Genomic DNA, 16,534 nt, shown 5'->3' on the forward strand with positions numbered 1-16,534 from the left:
ATGTCTATAGTTCTGGCTGCGTTGGATTGGTTTTACTTCACTCATGGTTAATTGACTCTAGGTGTGTTTTGAAAATTTAGATTGTCAGCTTATACTTGGCAGAGCTTTGTCTGTGGGAAATCTTTGCTAGCAAAATCAAACATAATATATCTCTGGAAGAACAATGGAGGTTTCCCACAGATGTTCCCGTGCCAAGCATAAGCTCACACAGGCCTGCAGTTGTGAATTCTCAGGAGAGAATAATTCCTCTTCTTTGTCCTCTTCCTTTTCCTATTCTTTCTTTTAACCATCCAGATAGGCAAGACAGAGGAATTTGCCTGCCATCTTCTTTTCCTTCTGTATTATCTCCCTGTGCCACCAGAGTTTATCCTCCTTGCCACTGTCCTTGATTATATTTTTTGTTTTGATCAGCTGTATTGAGGTATGATTCATATACAATAAAATGTGCCAGTTTAAGATGTACAAGATGTACAATTCGATAAATAATTACTGCCACAACCATAATAATAGAGCATTTCCATGACCAAAATCAAGTTCTCTTGAAACCCTTTTGCAGTCAGCCTCCTCTCCCCAACCTCCGATCTGTTTTCTAGTACTATAATTTTGCCTTTCCTAGAACTTAATGTAGGCTCATGTCTAGCTTTTTTTCACTTAACATAATGCATTTGTGATTTATCCATGTTCTTGCATGTGTTGGTAGTTGGTTCCTTTTTATTGCTGAGTAATGTTCCATTGTATGGCTATACCATGATTTGTTTATCCATTCATTTGTTTATGGACATTTGGGTTTTCAGTTTGGACCATTATGAATAAAGCTACTAGAGAATTCTTATATACGTCTTTGTGAAGATCTATATTTTCATTTCTCTTGGATAATACCTAGAAATGACCGGGTCACATGTTAAATGTATATTTAACTTCATAAAGAGCTGCCAAAATGTTTTCCAACTTGGCTGTATCATTTTGATTTACCACCAGCAATATAGGAGTTCAGTTTGCTTCATATCCTTACCAAGTCTTGGTATTATCAGTCTGAAATTTGGTCATTCTAATAGAGATATATTAGTATCTCTATTAGGATTTTAATTTATATTTCACAAACGAATAACAATTTTTAGCATTTTTTCATGTACTTCTTAGGTAAAGTATCTTTTCAAATCTTTTGCACATTTTTTAATTGTGTTGTTTGTCTTTTTGCTGTTAAGCCATAAAAGTTCTTTTCATATTCTGGACATGTCTTTTCTTGGATATATGATTTGTATATATTTTCTCCCAATCTGTAGCTTGAAATTCAATTTATAAACTTTTTTTGTGTGTGTGGCTGTGTTGGGTCTTTGTTGCTGCACGCAGGCTTTCTCTAGTTGCGGCGAGCGGGGGCTACTCTTCAATGCAGTGCGGTGGCTTCTCTCATTGCGGAGCACGGGTTATAGGCACGCAGGCTTCAGTAGTTGTGGCGCACACGCTCTAGAGCGCAGGCTCAGTAGTTGTGGTGCACGGGCTTAGTTGCTCTGCAGCATGCGGGATCTTCCAGGACCAGGGCTCGAGCCCGTGTCCCCTACATTGGCAGGTGGATTCTTAACCACTGCGCCACCAGGGAAACCCCAATTTAGAAACTTTTTAATTAACATGGTGCCATGTGCCTTCAGAAATCTTTGCCTAAATTTTTCTTTCAAATCATAGGGGTGGGTTATCTATTTAGTTGTTTAATTTCTCAGTAATATTTTGTAGTTTTCAGTGTACACATCTTACATATCAGATTTATCCCTGTTCAGTTTTTTGGTCCTGTTGTAAATGTTTTGTTCAGTTTTTTTTTTTAATTTCAAATTCTGATTGTTCTTTGCTGGCTTATAGAGTTGATTTCTATTTATTGGTCTTGTATCCTGAGATCTAGTTAAGTTCATTTTTAGTTCTAGTACCTTTTTTTTGTATATTCTTTAGAATTACCTACATAGACAATTATGTCTTCTGTGAATGAAGACAGCTTTACTTCTTCCTTTCTATATGCCTTTTATTTCTTTTTCTTGCCTGTACAAACTGACTAGAACCTTTAGTACAATGTTGAGTAGAAGTGATGAAACTTATATCCTTGCCTTTAGAGAAACTTCCCTTTGGGACTGTCTTCTTCCCACCCCTACAATGTCCATTGTCTTAAATCATATTTGAAGTGTTCAGATGGATTGGAAGGAACAGTATTTAGGAGATGACTCCTACACTATGAAATTAGGATTTGTGTTTTAGACTAAAGAATGCTGTAGCCAAGAGTGAGTTTGTCATCTGTGACCTGTATTTATTTATTGTATAATACAGTCTGAGTGGAGATAATTTGAAATGGACATGCTAACATACTGTTGTAGGATGAGTTATAGTATAGGGTGGAAGTTGGCTTTAAATAAATTAAAGGAGACCTTCATGACAAAATAGGTAAGCCTACTATCAAACAAACATTCCCATCTTCTCCCTATTCATAATCTAACAGGAAGTTTCATTTTCTAACCTTGCTATTCATTAGTACTAGGTGGCTTCAAGAAAACGGGATAATCTTTGATTTGAGACTACCATCTTTTGACATTATAGTTCAACTTGTGAGTTTAACTGTATTGATTAGTTGCGTTGTTTAGGAGTTTAACCAAGGAAGTTAGATAAAAGGAAACTTTTCTGAAATAATTTTCCAGGTCATTAAATGAAATTCTTATGTGTTCAGAATTATCTTTTATTTTGCAAATTGCTACATATCTAGTGAGTCAGGTACCTCCTTCCTATTACTTTTAAGTCAGCATATTAGTAAGAGAAAGTCAGTATTGTAGAATACATGGGAAAAGGGAAAAACTTATAAAGCCTGTATTAAAACTTGAAACTTTTGTAGGGTATGTGTTATGTGAATTTTGCAAGCAGATAGTCAAATAAGACATTTATTTACTTATTTAGTTATTAGTAATTTGAGGAATTGTATTAACTGCTAAGACAAGAAGGCTTATTTGAAATACAAAGGCTACATTTATTGAAAAGGATTTGTTTCAGTTATGGTTTCTTAAATGGTGAGGAGCTGTTTTCCTTTAAGCTCCTAAAAAATGTGGACAATATCATGGCTCTAAAGTCTCTTTTTCTGATAATGTCCTTAGAAGATAATGTATATTGGCCAAGTAACGTTGAAAAATAGTTCAGTTACTTGAGAGCTAGGTGTAAAGGGTGCTTTGTTGTTGAGAATGCTAGGTGGGAGTGTTTTACTGCTGACATTTTATTTAAATTTTGTATCATTTAGATATTTGGATTTGAACTGCATTTTGGGATTTATCTACACTTAAAATGCCACCGCCAGTTGGAGGTCCAGTTGGATACACCCCCCCAGATGGAGGCTGGGGATGGGCAGTGGTAGTTGGAGCTTTCATTTCCATTGGCTTCTCCTATGCGTTTCCCAAATCTATTACTGTGTTCTTCAAAGAAATTGAAGGTATATTCAATGCCACCACCAGTGAAGTGTCATGGATATCTTCCATCATGTTGGCTGTCATGTATGGTGGAGGTAAGTACCCACTAAGGCCTGCTGTTTTAATTTTCATTAAGCAACCAGATGCTCTGTTTTAGGTAACTTTAAAAAAAATGTTTTATTTGGTGAGGTGTTTTGATATGGTATTTCTCAGAGCTTTATGTTTAGAGTCACATTTTTATTCTTGTTAACAATGACAACTCTTGCTTTGTTTGTTGCACTATAGTATTCCGAAACAGAAATAAGAAATTGTGAGGATTTGTTCCAATTCCGTGTCATTGAACTTAAAAAAGCTCTCAGAGGGAAAAAAAATTTTTTTAAACTCTCAGAAAAATAACATGTGTACAACTTATTTTTCTTATTGCTCTCTGCTAGACTGTTGAGGTATAAATGTAAATAAAGATTTTTAAAAATTGATGTTGGGAGAATTAAAGTAAATCGGGCTAACCTGAATAGCACAGTTCAAAGTCTTAGGTAAAATCTTTTCATAGTGTTAGAATTAAAGAACTGGATAAAATCCTCCTTGTTTTGTTCCTTGTGATGTAATTAGTCCTAAAGCATTTCAGCTTCATCTTAAACTTAAGTTTTATCATTTTTTCCCTTTCTGTTTTCTTTGACATGTTGTGAAGGAAATGTGGAGAGTAAGTTGCTTACCTTAATATCATTTAAAATACTGTGGGTTTGTTTGTTTGTTTGTTTGCCTTGGAACATCAAAACACAATTTAACATGTAAAAGTCAAAACCTCCCATAATAATAAAATATGTAGTTGCTTAGTTAGCAGAGATTCGAAAGTTAAGTGTATTTATTTTTTGGGATTGACGGGGTTTCATGTTGCTTATTTAGCCAAGCTTTCACTTTTTAAATCATAATTTAGTGCCCCAGATTATTTTCACATGAGCTCTTTAAAAGCCCAGTATAAAGATTCTGCATTTCAACTGTAATACCTTAGCTTAGGCTTCTAATCTGGTGGCAGGTTCAACCAATATTTATTAAGCCGTATGCACATAGTCCTCACTAGGCTAGGTGTGAGTGATAGAGAACACTGATCTTGATCCCTGCCCTTGGGAAGTTTGTAATCCTCTTGAGACAATAATGTAATCTCTTGAAACAGGAATAAGTATTTGAAGTCCATAAATTAGTTCAGTACTTAATCTCATTGCACAGAAAAACGGGTAAGTTTTTTGTGCCTTTTAAATTTTGAACGTATGCCTGTTTTGTCTATTGCAAAATTAAGTGCTTTTTAAAAGAACGTAAGTGCTAAATTATAGTGCTTACTTTTTTTTCATGAGCCCAGAGAAATCAAAAGGGATTTTGGACATTTTCTAGCTTCTGAGAACCAATAATTTTGGAGGCTCTGAAGTTGATCTGCCAGGATTTCTAATCAGGTTTTGACTGATGGCTTGAAGAAATTGGCGTAAATATTATCCAGAGGTACTCCAGGTTCTCAGTGTACCTTTAAGCTGATTACAAACAAGAGGTTCACATGTTGCAATTCTAAGAGCAAGAGCTTGAGAGCCGCTTGCATCAGAAGTAAGTGATGTCAGTTGTGCTAATTGCACATGACACTTTCTTTTGGGAAAACAGTTCCTTCTTTGTCCTCACCCAGAGATAACTAGCACGTTTCTCTGAATTTGTGTTATAATAGGCCTACAAACTGTATCCCTCTCTATTTTTAATGATAGTTAATTGGGGCCATTCTTCCTGAAATAACTCTGAAAGATAAATTGCATATCAAGAGCCTTGTGGCATAATTTTTACTAAATGGGTTATTTTGTTTTGTTTGGCTCCTAGGTGGTATGACCCCATAAGAATTATATTTAAAACTGCCTTAATTCTTTAACTTGTACATTTCGGCCACACCCTCAACACTAATATGTTTTGAGTTGTGAGTGGTTTAGGGTTCAGTTTTCCTCCCTCCCTCCCTCCCTTCCTCCATGTGCTTTGGTTCACAGATACATACTGATACTTGTTAAAGTATATTTTTAAAGGAGAAGATCTTAGTTACTTACTCTTGGTTTTTGTTTGAGTTTTTCCTTTTTTTTTTTTTTTTTTTTTTTTTGCGATTGCGGGCCTCTCACTGTTGTGGCCTCTCCCGTTGCGGAGCACAGGCTCTGGACGCACAGGCTCAGCGGCCATGGCTCACGGGCCTTAGCCGCTCCGCGGCATGTGGGATCTTCCCGGACCGGGGCACGAACCCGTGTTCCCTGCATCGGCAGGCGGACTCTCAACCAAAGAAAAGTAGTGGGGGGGAGGAATTGGGAGATTGGGATTGACACATATACACTATTGAAACTATGTATAAAATAGATAACTAATGAGAACCTACTGTATGGCACAGGGAACTCACTCTACTCGGTGCTCTGTGATGACCTAAATGGGAAGGAAATCCAAAAAAGGGGATATATGTATACGTAGAGCTGATTCATTTTGCTGTACAGTATTGTAAAGCAACTATTCTCCAATAAAAATTAATTTAAAAAAATGAAAGTATAAATTCACATATTTTCAGTTCCACAGTAATGTCATCGTAACATTCCTAGTTTAGAACTTAAAATACTGTAGACTTTACAGCATTAACTTCTACTTCACAGAGTCAACAGTGTGACAGTATTTTTTTATCTTTGTAATTCTGACTATACAAAAATCTGTTTAATGCCTAATTTATATGGACATATTTCATGAATATTCTTTCAGTATTTAATTCTTTCATCATACACAAGCTGTAAATTCAAATTATTTCCAAAGCAGCTGTGGCCCAATATTTTCATGAAATGACTTAGAAGTTCAATGAGAACTTGTTTATACACATCCTTGGTTGAGCCTGAAGTCTCTCCCGCAGCCATTTCTTGACCCAGCCCCTTAGAGAGAATTGGTCCTCCAAAATACTAGGATATCAAAAGCTTTCATTCCTTCTTGCATGTTTATTATATGTATGTATACATATATACATACCACAGTTTGAATATACATACCATAATTTGAAATTGGGTTCCTTGGGGCCAGAGCCTGTCCTTTTATTTCTTTCTTTATCTTTCTTTCTTTCTTTCTTTATTTTGCGGTACGCGGCCCTCTCACTGTTGTGGCCTCTCCCGCCGCGTAGCACAGGCTCAGTGGCCATGGCTCACAGGCCCAGCCACTCCGCGGCATGTGGGATCCTCCCAGACCGGGGCACGAACCCATGTCCCCTGCATCGGCAGGCGGACTCTCAACCACTGCGCCACCAGGGAAGCCCAGAGCCTGTCCTTTTAATCATAGTGCACCATACTGCAACTCTGAATATAGTAACACTAGAATATGAGTAATGCAGAATTTTTCATAGTGTTTATAGAAATAAAATATGTCAACATATGATCAGTAGTATATTCTGAATATGTGCATTCTGTGTCTGTTTTTAAAAATAGACTTACTATCTTTTAGGGAGCTAAGTATAGAATAAACAGAATAAAGTCAGAATTTACTGTGTTAATAGAAGAGAAACTTGATTTGTATGTCTTCTGCTTTATAGCTTTGGAACTATAGTTCCAAAAATACATGTGTAATGGGGAGAAAATGGGCTGGATTCAAAACTCGGTTCTCACTAGCTGCAAGTTCAAATATTAGTTCTTCTTGTGTCCCCTTCCCTACTGATGCATTGCAGTGACCCTTTCTTATTTGCAGTCATCTGCCTTAACAAGGCAGACATGTTATGGTGTCATGTAAACGAAGTTGTCATCTCCAAAGTCCAGAGCCATGAAGTAGGGACATAAGTATTATAAATAAATGAAATTCAGAGAATGTCAAATGTCATTCGTTTGTAATCAGCAAATATTGTTAGTCTAAGAGTTGTGTTACAGCTCTTAAAACATTGTTTGCTTTAGATAAGACTCATAATTAAGACTTAAAATTTTGGAAAAGGGGAATTACAGTTTATACATATTTGTAGCAAGTAAGAGAGGCCATTTGATTTTTTTGTATTTGAAAACTGATACATGAAACGCATAAAATCTTTTTATTTGTGAGCCTTATAACACTACACTTTTGTTTGGTTTCTTCTCTCACGTTAAAGAAAAACTAATTTTTTGGTATGCATCTCTTTAGCTTAGGAAATTTAATCTGGTTTATGTTGTTAAACCTGAGAATGTTTTGACCATTATCTGACTTAATCTTCTACAAACATTTTTTCATAGTTTTGCTGTCACAAAACAGCAGTATAGGCACAGAACCCGGTTAACCCTAGAAGACATTCCATTCAATTCAATACCTGAGATATCTAGGTGTAAATGGGAACAGTTTTGTTTTGTTTTGTTTTAAATTTAGATGTCCTAATTGCAAAACTACTGAACTTGGGGGAAAAAGTATGTATTTTGCCTTTGTTTTTTCTTCTTTTTAAAAAATATGACACAAACTACACTTACGATGATGTGTAAAGAACACTCTTAAAATCTCTCATCAGTCTGCCTATCCCAAAAATTAACATAGAGCAAACTTACTAAATATGTGTTGATCATATCCTAGATAAATCAAGAAGCCTATGAACGTCTGTTACCAAGGCTTTCAGCCTATTATGCCTTACAAGAGAAAGATTAAGGAAAGACTAGAGTCTTTTATATTTTAGTAAAATTCCATCCAAGATTTCAAGATAGAGAAGATACACAATTAATGATTCTTCTAGCATCTTTACTTTCCAGCACACATACCTATGATTATGAAATAATTATAGATAAAAATATTCTTACCATTGCCTTTTGTTGTATCTGCTTATTTGGAAGGACTTGTCATTTAGTGCCATCAATGCCTTGTGTACCACTAAATTTTTGATTATCTCTTAGGTCCTATCAGCAGTATCCTGGTGAATAAATATGGCAGTCGTCCAATCATGATTGTTGGCGGCTGCTTGTCAGGCTGTGGCTTGATCGCAGCTTCCTTCTGTAACACTGTGCAGGAACTTTACTTGTGTGTCGGAGTCATTGGAGGTGAGTTGATTCATTTTCAAGCATTAATATATTGCTGGCTATTTGGTATTCACCTGCATTGGTCTTTCAGATCTTTTGAGTGAGAGTCCCTCCTTATAAAAATTATCATTTTGACAATGATAATTTAAGAGCAATAGAAAATCAAGTTTTAAAAGAAATTGCTGTCATACAGTAGGTGTACGTTGTTGAATAAATGAATTGAAAGAAATGATTGTATCCCTTGTCCTAAGAATAGTCAGTGGTTTGTAGATAAAATGTGTCCAGCAGTCGTTGCAAGGGTGGTCATTGGTTACTATCTCTGTCTCGCTCTCTCTTTTTAAAAAATTTTATTTATTTGTTTGTTTGTTTGTTTGTTTATGGCTGTGTTAGGTCTTTATTGCTGCGCGCAGGATTTCTGTGGTAGTGGCGAGCGGCGGCTAGTCTTTGTTGCTGTGTGCGGGCTTCTCATTGTGGTGGTTTCTCTTGTTGCAGAGCGCGGGCTCTAGGTGCACAGGCTTCAGTAGTTGTGGCTCGCGGGCTCTAGAGCGCAGGCTCAGTAGTTGTGGCGCACCCGCTTAGTTGCTCCGTGGCATGTGGGATCTTCCCAGACCAGGCAGGGCTCGAACCCACGTCCCCTCTGTTGGCAGGCGGATTCTTAACCCCTGTGCCACCAGGGAAGTCCTTTCCCCTTATTTTAATAGCCAAATTAAGATAATGAACTGCTGATGAGTATGATAAATAAAGATTATGTATAACTTCACAGTCCAGAGACTTTGACTACTAACATTTTGATGTATATATATCCTTCCCAACTTTTTTCTATACACAAACATAACTTTTTTCAGAACAAAAAGGGATACGGTTACATAAAGTATTTTGTAACCAGTTTTTGTCACTTAAGAGCATATCATGAACAACAACCATATGTATGTCGGGCACTGTCTACATTCTGTGGGCATAGGGCAACAAGTCCAGCAAAGTCTTGCTCTTTCATGGGAGGAGGCAGACACTGCTACTCACAAATAAATAAGAAAAATCAGGGAATGATAAATTCTATACAAAGACCTTGCTGAAGAGATGACCTTAATAGAGTAACAGCAGGGAACTAGCTTTGTGAAAATCTAGGGGAACATAGGTCCTAAATCAGGAGCATGCTTGTTAGCACAGGTGAGAATGGTCTGGTATGAGATCAGGAAGGTAAGGTCAGGGTAAAGGTTATGGACAGAAAGCCAATAGCAGGTTTGCAATAGGGGAGTGACCTAGTCTGGTTTACTGGTTTAAGTCTCTGTGAATAGCTTAGACATAAATGGTAGGGAGCAAGCAGGGGCCAGGGAAGAGCATCTCCAAGTTATTTGAATATTTACTTATACTAGCACCATTTATTGAATAATTCTTGTTGCAATAATTTAAAATATTACTTTTATCATACATTAAATGTTTATATATATTTTAGGTATATTCCTGGACTTTCTGTCCACTTTCTTCATTCAGTGTTTACCTATTCCTGAGTCAGAGTCACGCTATTCTATTGATTGTAGCTTTTTAAAGTCCATTTAAAGTATCTGTTCTGTTTAGTCCCATCCTGCATCACCCAAAATTTTCTGGTGACTCCCATGTGTTCTCTAGTATGTTTTAGAATCATTTTACCTCATCTCCAAAATGAAATGCACTGATATTGTCATTGGAATCACATCAAGTTGGTGCTTTCATTTGGGGAGTATTGACATCTTGGCAATGTTGTGTTTAATTATACAAAAACTTTGTGTGTTGGTTTTAATTCTCTGGCCCTTCAGGAAAGTTATACAATCTAGCCATTATAAATTGCACACTTTAAAGTTTTTGGTGCTGTTGTAAAAGGAATAATTTTGTATTGCATATTCTATTTTAAAAACTTTTTAAAACTCTATTTGATAACCGTCTCCTTAATTACCTTCTTTGCTTATATTGATCCTTCACGTGACTTGCCAGATTTGACAGTTAATCACCTTCAAATAATATAAATAACAATTATAAAAATAACTACTAACATTTATTGAGTGCTTACTACATGCCGGGCACTAAGTTCTTTAGTCACAGCAGTTCTATGCGCCTGTTTTACATACCATGAAACAGTCACAGGAGGGCAACGTGTCTGACATTACACAGCCAATAAGTGATGATGACGAGATTTGAACCTACATAGTCTGGTTTTATTTGTTTATTTATTTTTTCACCACACAGTTGATCCCCTTACTCATTTCGCTCTCTGCCCCTTTTCCTCTGGTGACCACTACTCTGTTCTCTATATCTACATAACTGTTTGGTTTGGTTTGTTCATTTATTTTGTTTTTGTTTGTTGGTTTTGTATTCCACATATGAATGAAATCATTATGGTATTTGTCTTTCTCCATCTGACTTATTTTACTTGGCATAATGCCCTCAAGCTCCATCCACGTTGTCAGAAACAGCAACATTTCATCTTTTATGGCTGAGTAGTATTTCATTATGTGTGTGTGTGAGGGGGGTATATATATATATATATATGTATATATATATATATATATATATACATATACATACATCAACGATCGTTGATGGGCACTTAGTTTGTTTCCATATCTTGGCTATTGTAAATAATGCTGTGATGAACATGGGTGGGTGCCGTTATCTTTTCAAATTAGTGTTCTTTTGTATTCTTTGGATAAATACACAGAAGCGGGATACCTGGATCATATGGTAGTTCAAGTCTTAATATTTTTAGGAATCTCCATACTGTGTTCCACAATGGCTGTACCAGTTTATTCCCACCAAGAGTGTATGAGTGTTCCCTTTTCTCCACATCCTCGCCAACAGTTGTCATTTCTTGTTTTTGGTAATAGCCATTCTGACAGGTATGAGGTGATCTCATTGTGGTTTTGATTTGCATTTCCCTAATAATTAGTGATGTTGAATATCTTTTCATGTGCCTGTTGGCCATCTGTATGTCTTCTTTAGAAAAATGTCTGTTCAACTGCTCTGCCTTTTTTTTTTGTTTTGGCCACTCCTCACAGCATGCGGGATCTTAGATCCCTAACCAGGGATCGAACCCATGCCCCCTGCAGTGGAAGTGTTGAGTCTTAACCACTGGACTGACAGGGAAGTCCCAACTCTGCCCATTTTATAACTGGGGTTTTTTGTTGTTGTTGAATTGTATGAGTTCTTTATATATTTTGGACATTACCGCTTATCAGATATAGCATTTGCAAATAACTTCTCCCATTCAGTAGGTTCTCTTTTCATTTTATTGATCCACTTCCTTTGCTATGCAGAAGCAATTTGATGTAATCCCATTTGTTTATTTTTGCTTTGGTTTTCTTTGCCTGAGGAGGAGACATATCTAGAAATATATTGCTAAGACCATACTGCCTGCATTTTCTTCTAGGAATTTTATGGTTTCAGATCTTATATTCAAGTCTTTAATCCATTTTGAATTAATTTTTGTGTTTGGTGTGAGATAGTGGTCTAGGTTTTTTGTTTTTTGGGTTTTTTTTAGCATTGGCTGTCTGGTTTTCCCAACACCATTTACTGAAGAGACTATCCTTCCTTACTATATGTTCTTTGTTCCTCTGCTGTAAATTAATTGTCCATGTATGCATGGGTTTATTTCTGGGCTCTCAATTCTGTTCCATAGAAATATGTATCTATTTCTCTGCCACTACAATGCTGTTTTTTTTGTTTGTTTGTTTTTGTTTTTTTGCGTTATGCGGGCCTCTCACTGTTGTGGCCTCTTCCGTTGCGGAGCACAGGCTCCGGACCCGCAGGCTCAGTGGCCATGGCTCACGGGCCCAGCCGCTCCGCGGCATGTGGGATCTTCCCGGATCTGGGCACGAACCCGTATCCCCTGCATCGGCAGGCGGATTCTCCACCACTGCACCACCAGGGAAGCCCTACAATGCTGTTTTGATTACTATGGCTTTGTAGTATAGTTTGAAATCAGTGAATGTGCTACCTCCAGCTTTGTTTGTTTTTCTCAGGATTGCTTTGGCTATTTGGGGTCTTTTGTGGTTCCATATAAATTTTAGAATTTTTTTGTTCTATTTCTATGAATAATGTCCTTGGGATTTTGATAGGGATTGCGTTGAACCTGTAGATTGCTTTAGGTAATAAGGACATTTTGACAATGTTGATTCTTCCAATCCATGAGCATGAGATATCTTTCCATTGATTTGTGTCTTCAATTTCTTTGAACAGTGTTTTATAGTTTTCAGGGTGCAAGTCTTTAACCTCCTTGGTTAAATTTATTCCTAGATATTTTATTCTTTTCCTTAGGATTATAAATGGGATTGTTAATTTCTGATAGCTCGTTGTTAGCATATAGAAATGCAACAGATTTTGATTTATACTACTTTTGTATGCTGCAATTTTATTGTATTTGTTTATTATTTCTAATAATTTCTTGGTGGAGTCTTCAGGGTTTTCTACACATAAAATCATGGCAGTCTACAAACAGTGACAGTTTTACTTCCTTTCCAATTTGGATGCCTTTTCTTTCTTTTTCTTGCCAAATTACTCTTGGCTAGTCCACATAGCCTGGCTTTAGCGCTCACACTTTAAACTGCTATACAATATTATGTCGTACTTTCCATTACTTATATCTTTTTTTTAAGTTTATTTTTCATTTTATTGTTTATTGAGGTATAGTTGGTTTACAATATTGTTTCAGGCGTATAGCACAGTGATTCACAATTTTTAAAGGTTATCTTCCATTTATAGTTATTAAAAAATATTGTCTATATTCTCTGTGTGGTACAGTAGATCCTTGTAACTTATTTTATATATAATACTTTGTACCTCCTAATTCCCTACCACAATCTTTCCCCTCACCCCTTCCCTCTCTCCACTGTTAACCACCAATTTGTTCTCTATGAGTCTGTTTCTTTTCTGTTATATTTGCTAGTTTGTTTTATTTTTTAGATTCCACATATAATTGGTAACATACAGTATTTGCATTACTCTCTCTCTCTAACTTATCTTATTTCACTTAGCATAATACCCTCCAAGTCCATCCATGTTGTTCCCAATGGCAAATTTTTATTCCTTTTTTATGGCTGAGTAGTATTCCATTGGGGGAAAATCATATATATTATATTATATATTATATTATTATTATATATTATATATATTATTATATTATGTATATATTATATATATCCACATCTTCTTTATTCATTCTTCTGTTGGTGGACACTTAGGTTGCTTCCATATCTTGGCAACTGTAAATAATGCTGTTATGAACATTGGGTCTTCTGTAGTTCCATGTAAATTTTAGAATTTTTCGTTCTATTTCTGTGAAAAATGTCCTTGGGATTTTGATAGGGATTGCACTGAACATGCAGGTTGCTTTAGGTAATAAGGACATTTTGACAATGTTAATTCTTCTAATCCATGAGCACAGACTATCTTTCCATTTATTTATATCTTTTTGAATTATATACCTCTTAATTTCTTTGTCTGGTTAAGTAATGCCAAATATGTTTCTGACATTTATTGGAGTATGTGATTCTTTTTTCACCCCCTCTCCCCAGGTCTTGGGCTTGCCTTCAACTTGAATCCAGCTTTAACCATGATTGGCAAGTATTTCTACAAGAGGCGACCGTTGGCAAATGGACTGGCCATGGCAGGCAGCCCTGTGTTCCTCTCTACCCTGGCCCCCCTCAATCAGGCTTTCTTCGGTATCTATGGCTGGAGAGGAAGCTTCCTAATTCTTGGAGGCTTACTATTAAACTGCTGTGTGGCTGGAGCTCTGATGAGACCAATAGGGCCCAAGCCAACCACTGCAGGGAAACATAAGTCTAAAGAATCCCTTCAGGAAGCTGGAAAATCTGATGCAAAAAAGGGGGCAAGTGATGCAAATACAGATCTCATTGGAGGAAATCCAAAAGAAGAGAAAAGATCAATCTTCCAAACACTTAATAAATTCCTGGACTTATCCCTGTTCAAGCACAGAGGCTTTTTGCTCTACCTGTCTGGAAATGTGCTCATGTTTTTTGGACTATTTACACCTTTGGTCTTTCTTAGTAATTATGGCAAGAGTCAGCATTACTCTAGTGAGAAGTCTGCCTTCCTTCTTTCCATTCTGGCTTTTGTTGACATGGTAGCCAGACCTTCTATGGGACTTGTAGCCAACACAAAGTGGATAAGACCTCGAGTTCAGTATTTTTTTGCTGCTTCTATTATTGCAAATGGAGTTTGTCATCTGGCAGCACCTTTGTCCTCTAGCTATATAGGATTCTGTGTCTATGCGGGATTCTTCGGATTTGCATTTGGGTGGCTCAGCTCAGTATTGTTTGAAACGCTGATGGACCTTGTTGGACCCCAGAGGTTCTCCAGTGCTGTGGGATTGGTGACCATTGTGGAATGCTGTCCTGTCCTGCTGGGGCCACCACTTTTAGGTATAGTATGTCTCCCTATTTCTGTGGTTCTATTAACATAAAACAGGCAGAGAAGATTAGGAAGGTGACAGAAAGCAGAAATCAGCGAGCTGCTTGATAGTCTTTCTTCGCTTCTGTACCCTCAGTGCTGGCACAATGCTTGGTACAGCGTAATTTCTCAAATACTTAATAGAACTGAATTAAAGTGAATCATCAAGCTGAAAGAGGAATAAAAAACTATTACACACTTAAGTATGTATAATAATTTTTCCTGATAAAAAACCTAACATGTTTATTGTAGAAAAATGTATAACCACCTTTAACATACTGTTGGTGATTTCTTTTTAATTGTGGAATTTATCTCAGCAGTAATATTTAAAATAATAACAATAGGTACCAGGTGAGGGCTCACAGTATACCAGGGACTGTCCTAATCTTTTTCTGTATTCTGTCATATATAACAAGTCTGTGATGTAGGGCTATTATTGTTCCCACTTTATAAGAAAGAAATAGAGTCTTCTAAAAGTTAAATAACTTGCCCAAGATCACACAGCTAGCAAGTGACAATAAAACCTGATGTATTATTCTCTTAAGAATGCTAAATGGTTTACATTTTAAAATTATTATTAATACAGAATGCAACTATAATTTGGACTTCTGGATGTGACTCATGCTTTTGAGATTATGCACTATAAAGTAAGGAAGGATACATAACAGAAGATCCACTACTGACCTGTCCACCCTCTCTCCTCCCTATATATACCCAAGGAGATTCCAAATCCTGTCCATTTTTGCTTCCTAAATCTCTTTCTAATCTGCCTGTTTTCTCTGCATCACAACTGCCACTCATCCAAATCTCCTATCTTCTATCAGTAGCCTTCTAATTTTACCCATATCCACTCCAGCTGTTCTTTGTCTCTTAGAACACTCCAGTTGCTTCCCATGTTCTTAGGGTGAAGATCAGATTCCCTGCTGTGGCCTACTAGGTCCTGCGTGGCCTGGCCCACCTGTGTCTCCAGCCTCATTTCCCACCACTCAGTTTGCTCTGTGCTTCTCCTCTCACACCCTTTGCTTCCTCCTATCACCTGCCTTTTCACTGGCTGTTTGCCCGGAGCCTTTTCCCATCTCCCTTCTCCTTGATAACTCCTATCCTATAAGTCTTGGCTAAGGTTACACTTTAAGAAAAGGCTTCCTGACCCTAATTGCTGGTCTAAAACCCCTATTTTCTGCCTTCAAACCCTCATTGTAGCACTTGTCACAGTCTGTGTAGTTATTGGATTAACATTTCTCTTCTCCACTGAGCTGTGGATGTTACCTCCTTTGCTCACCCTTAACTCAGGGCCTAGCAGACCCAGGGCTGTGTGTATATTTAGAGAATCAATAAGTATTGCTGAGTGCGTGATGCCCTATGTTGGAAAACCATATGGAATTATATTTGAATTGGTTATTATGTCCTTTATATGTGTAGGGTTTTCCATAGTTTAATAAATACTAGTTTGAGACGCTAATAAATTTTACTATAACAAGGAATTCATGGCCGAAAAAAGTTTGGAAACGCCAAAGTAAATAAGTTTCTTTACTATCAGGCCTAATAAAGCCTTTAATAGAAAAGACTATGTGTCATTTCCAAATTTACTTGACTTTGCAAACACTAGGGAGTAACCCTGTAGCACAGAAGTTATGGTGCAGGCCTCAGAGTCAGACTTGGTGGGTTGAAAGCCAACCTGTT

At 36.9% G+C, this 16,534-nt stretch overlaps 1 protein-coding gene across 1 annotated transcript in view; it reads left to right on the forward strand.

The window, feature by feature from the left end:
• The window catches only part of SLC16A1 (solute carrier family 16 member 1), a 37,658-nt gene that overhangs the window by 15,725 nt on the left and 5,399 nt on the right, over positions 1–16,534 (forward strand). The window contains exons 2-4 of the mRNA XM_081223644.1: positions 3,260–3,520; positions 8,294–8,437; positions 13,960–14,826. Of these exons, the coding sequence (XP_081079770.1) occupies positions 3,304–3,520; positions 8,294–8,437; positions 13,960–14,826 (1,228 nt within the window). The 5' untranslated portion in view covers positions 3,260–3,303. The remainder of the gene's footprint in view (positions 1–3,259; positions 3,521–8,293; positions 8,438–13,959; positions 14,827–16,534) is intronic.

Source organism: Mesoplodon bidens (genome assembly GCF_964165515.1).
Source record: "Mesoplodon bidens genome assembly, chromosome: 2".
NCBI classification, from domain to species: Eukaryota; Metazoa; Chordata; class Mammalia; order Artiodactyla; family Ziphiidae; genus Mesoplodon; species Mesoplodon bidens.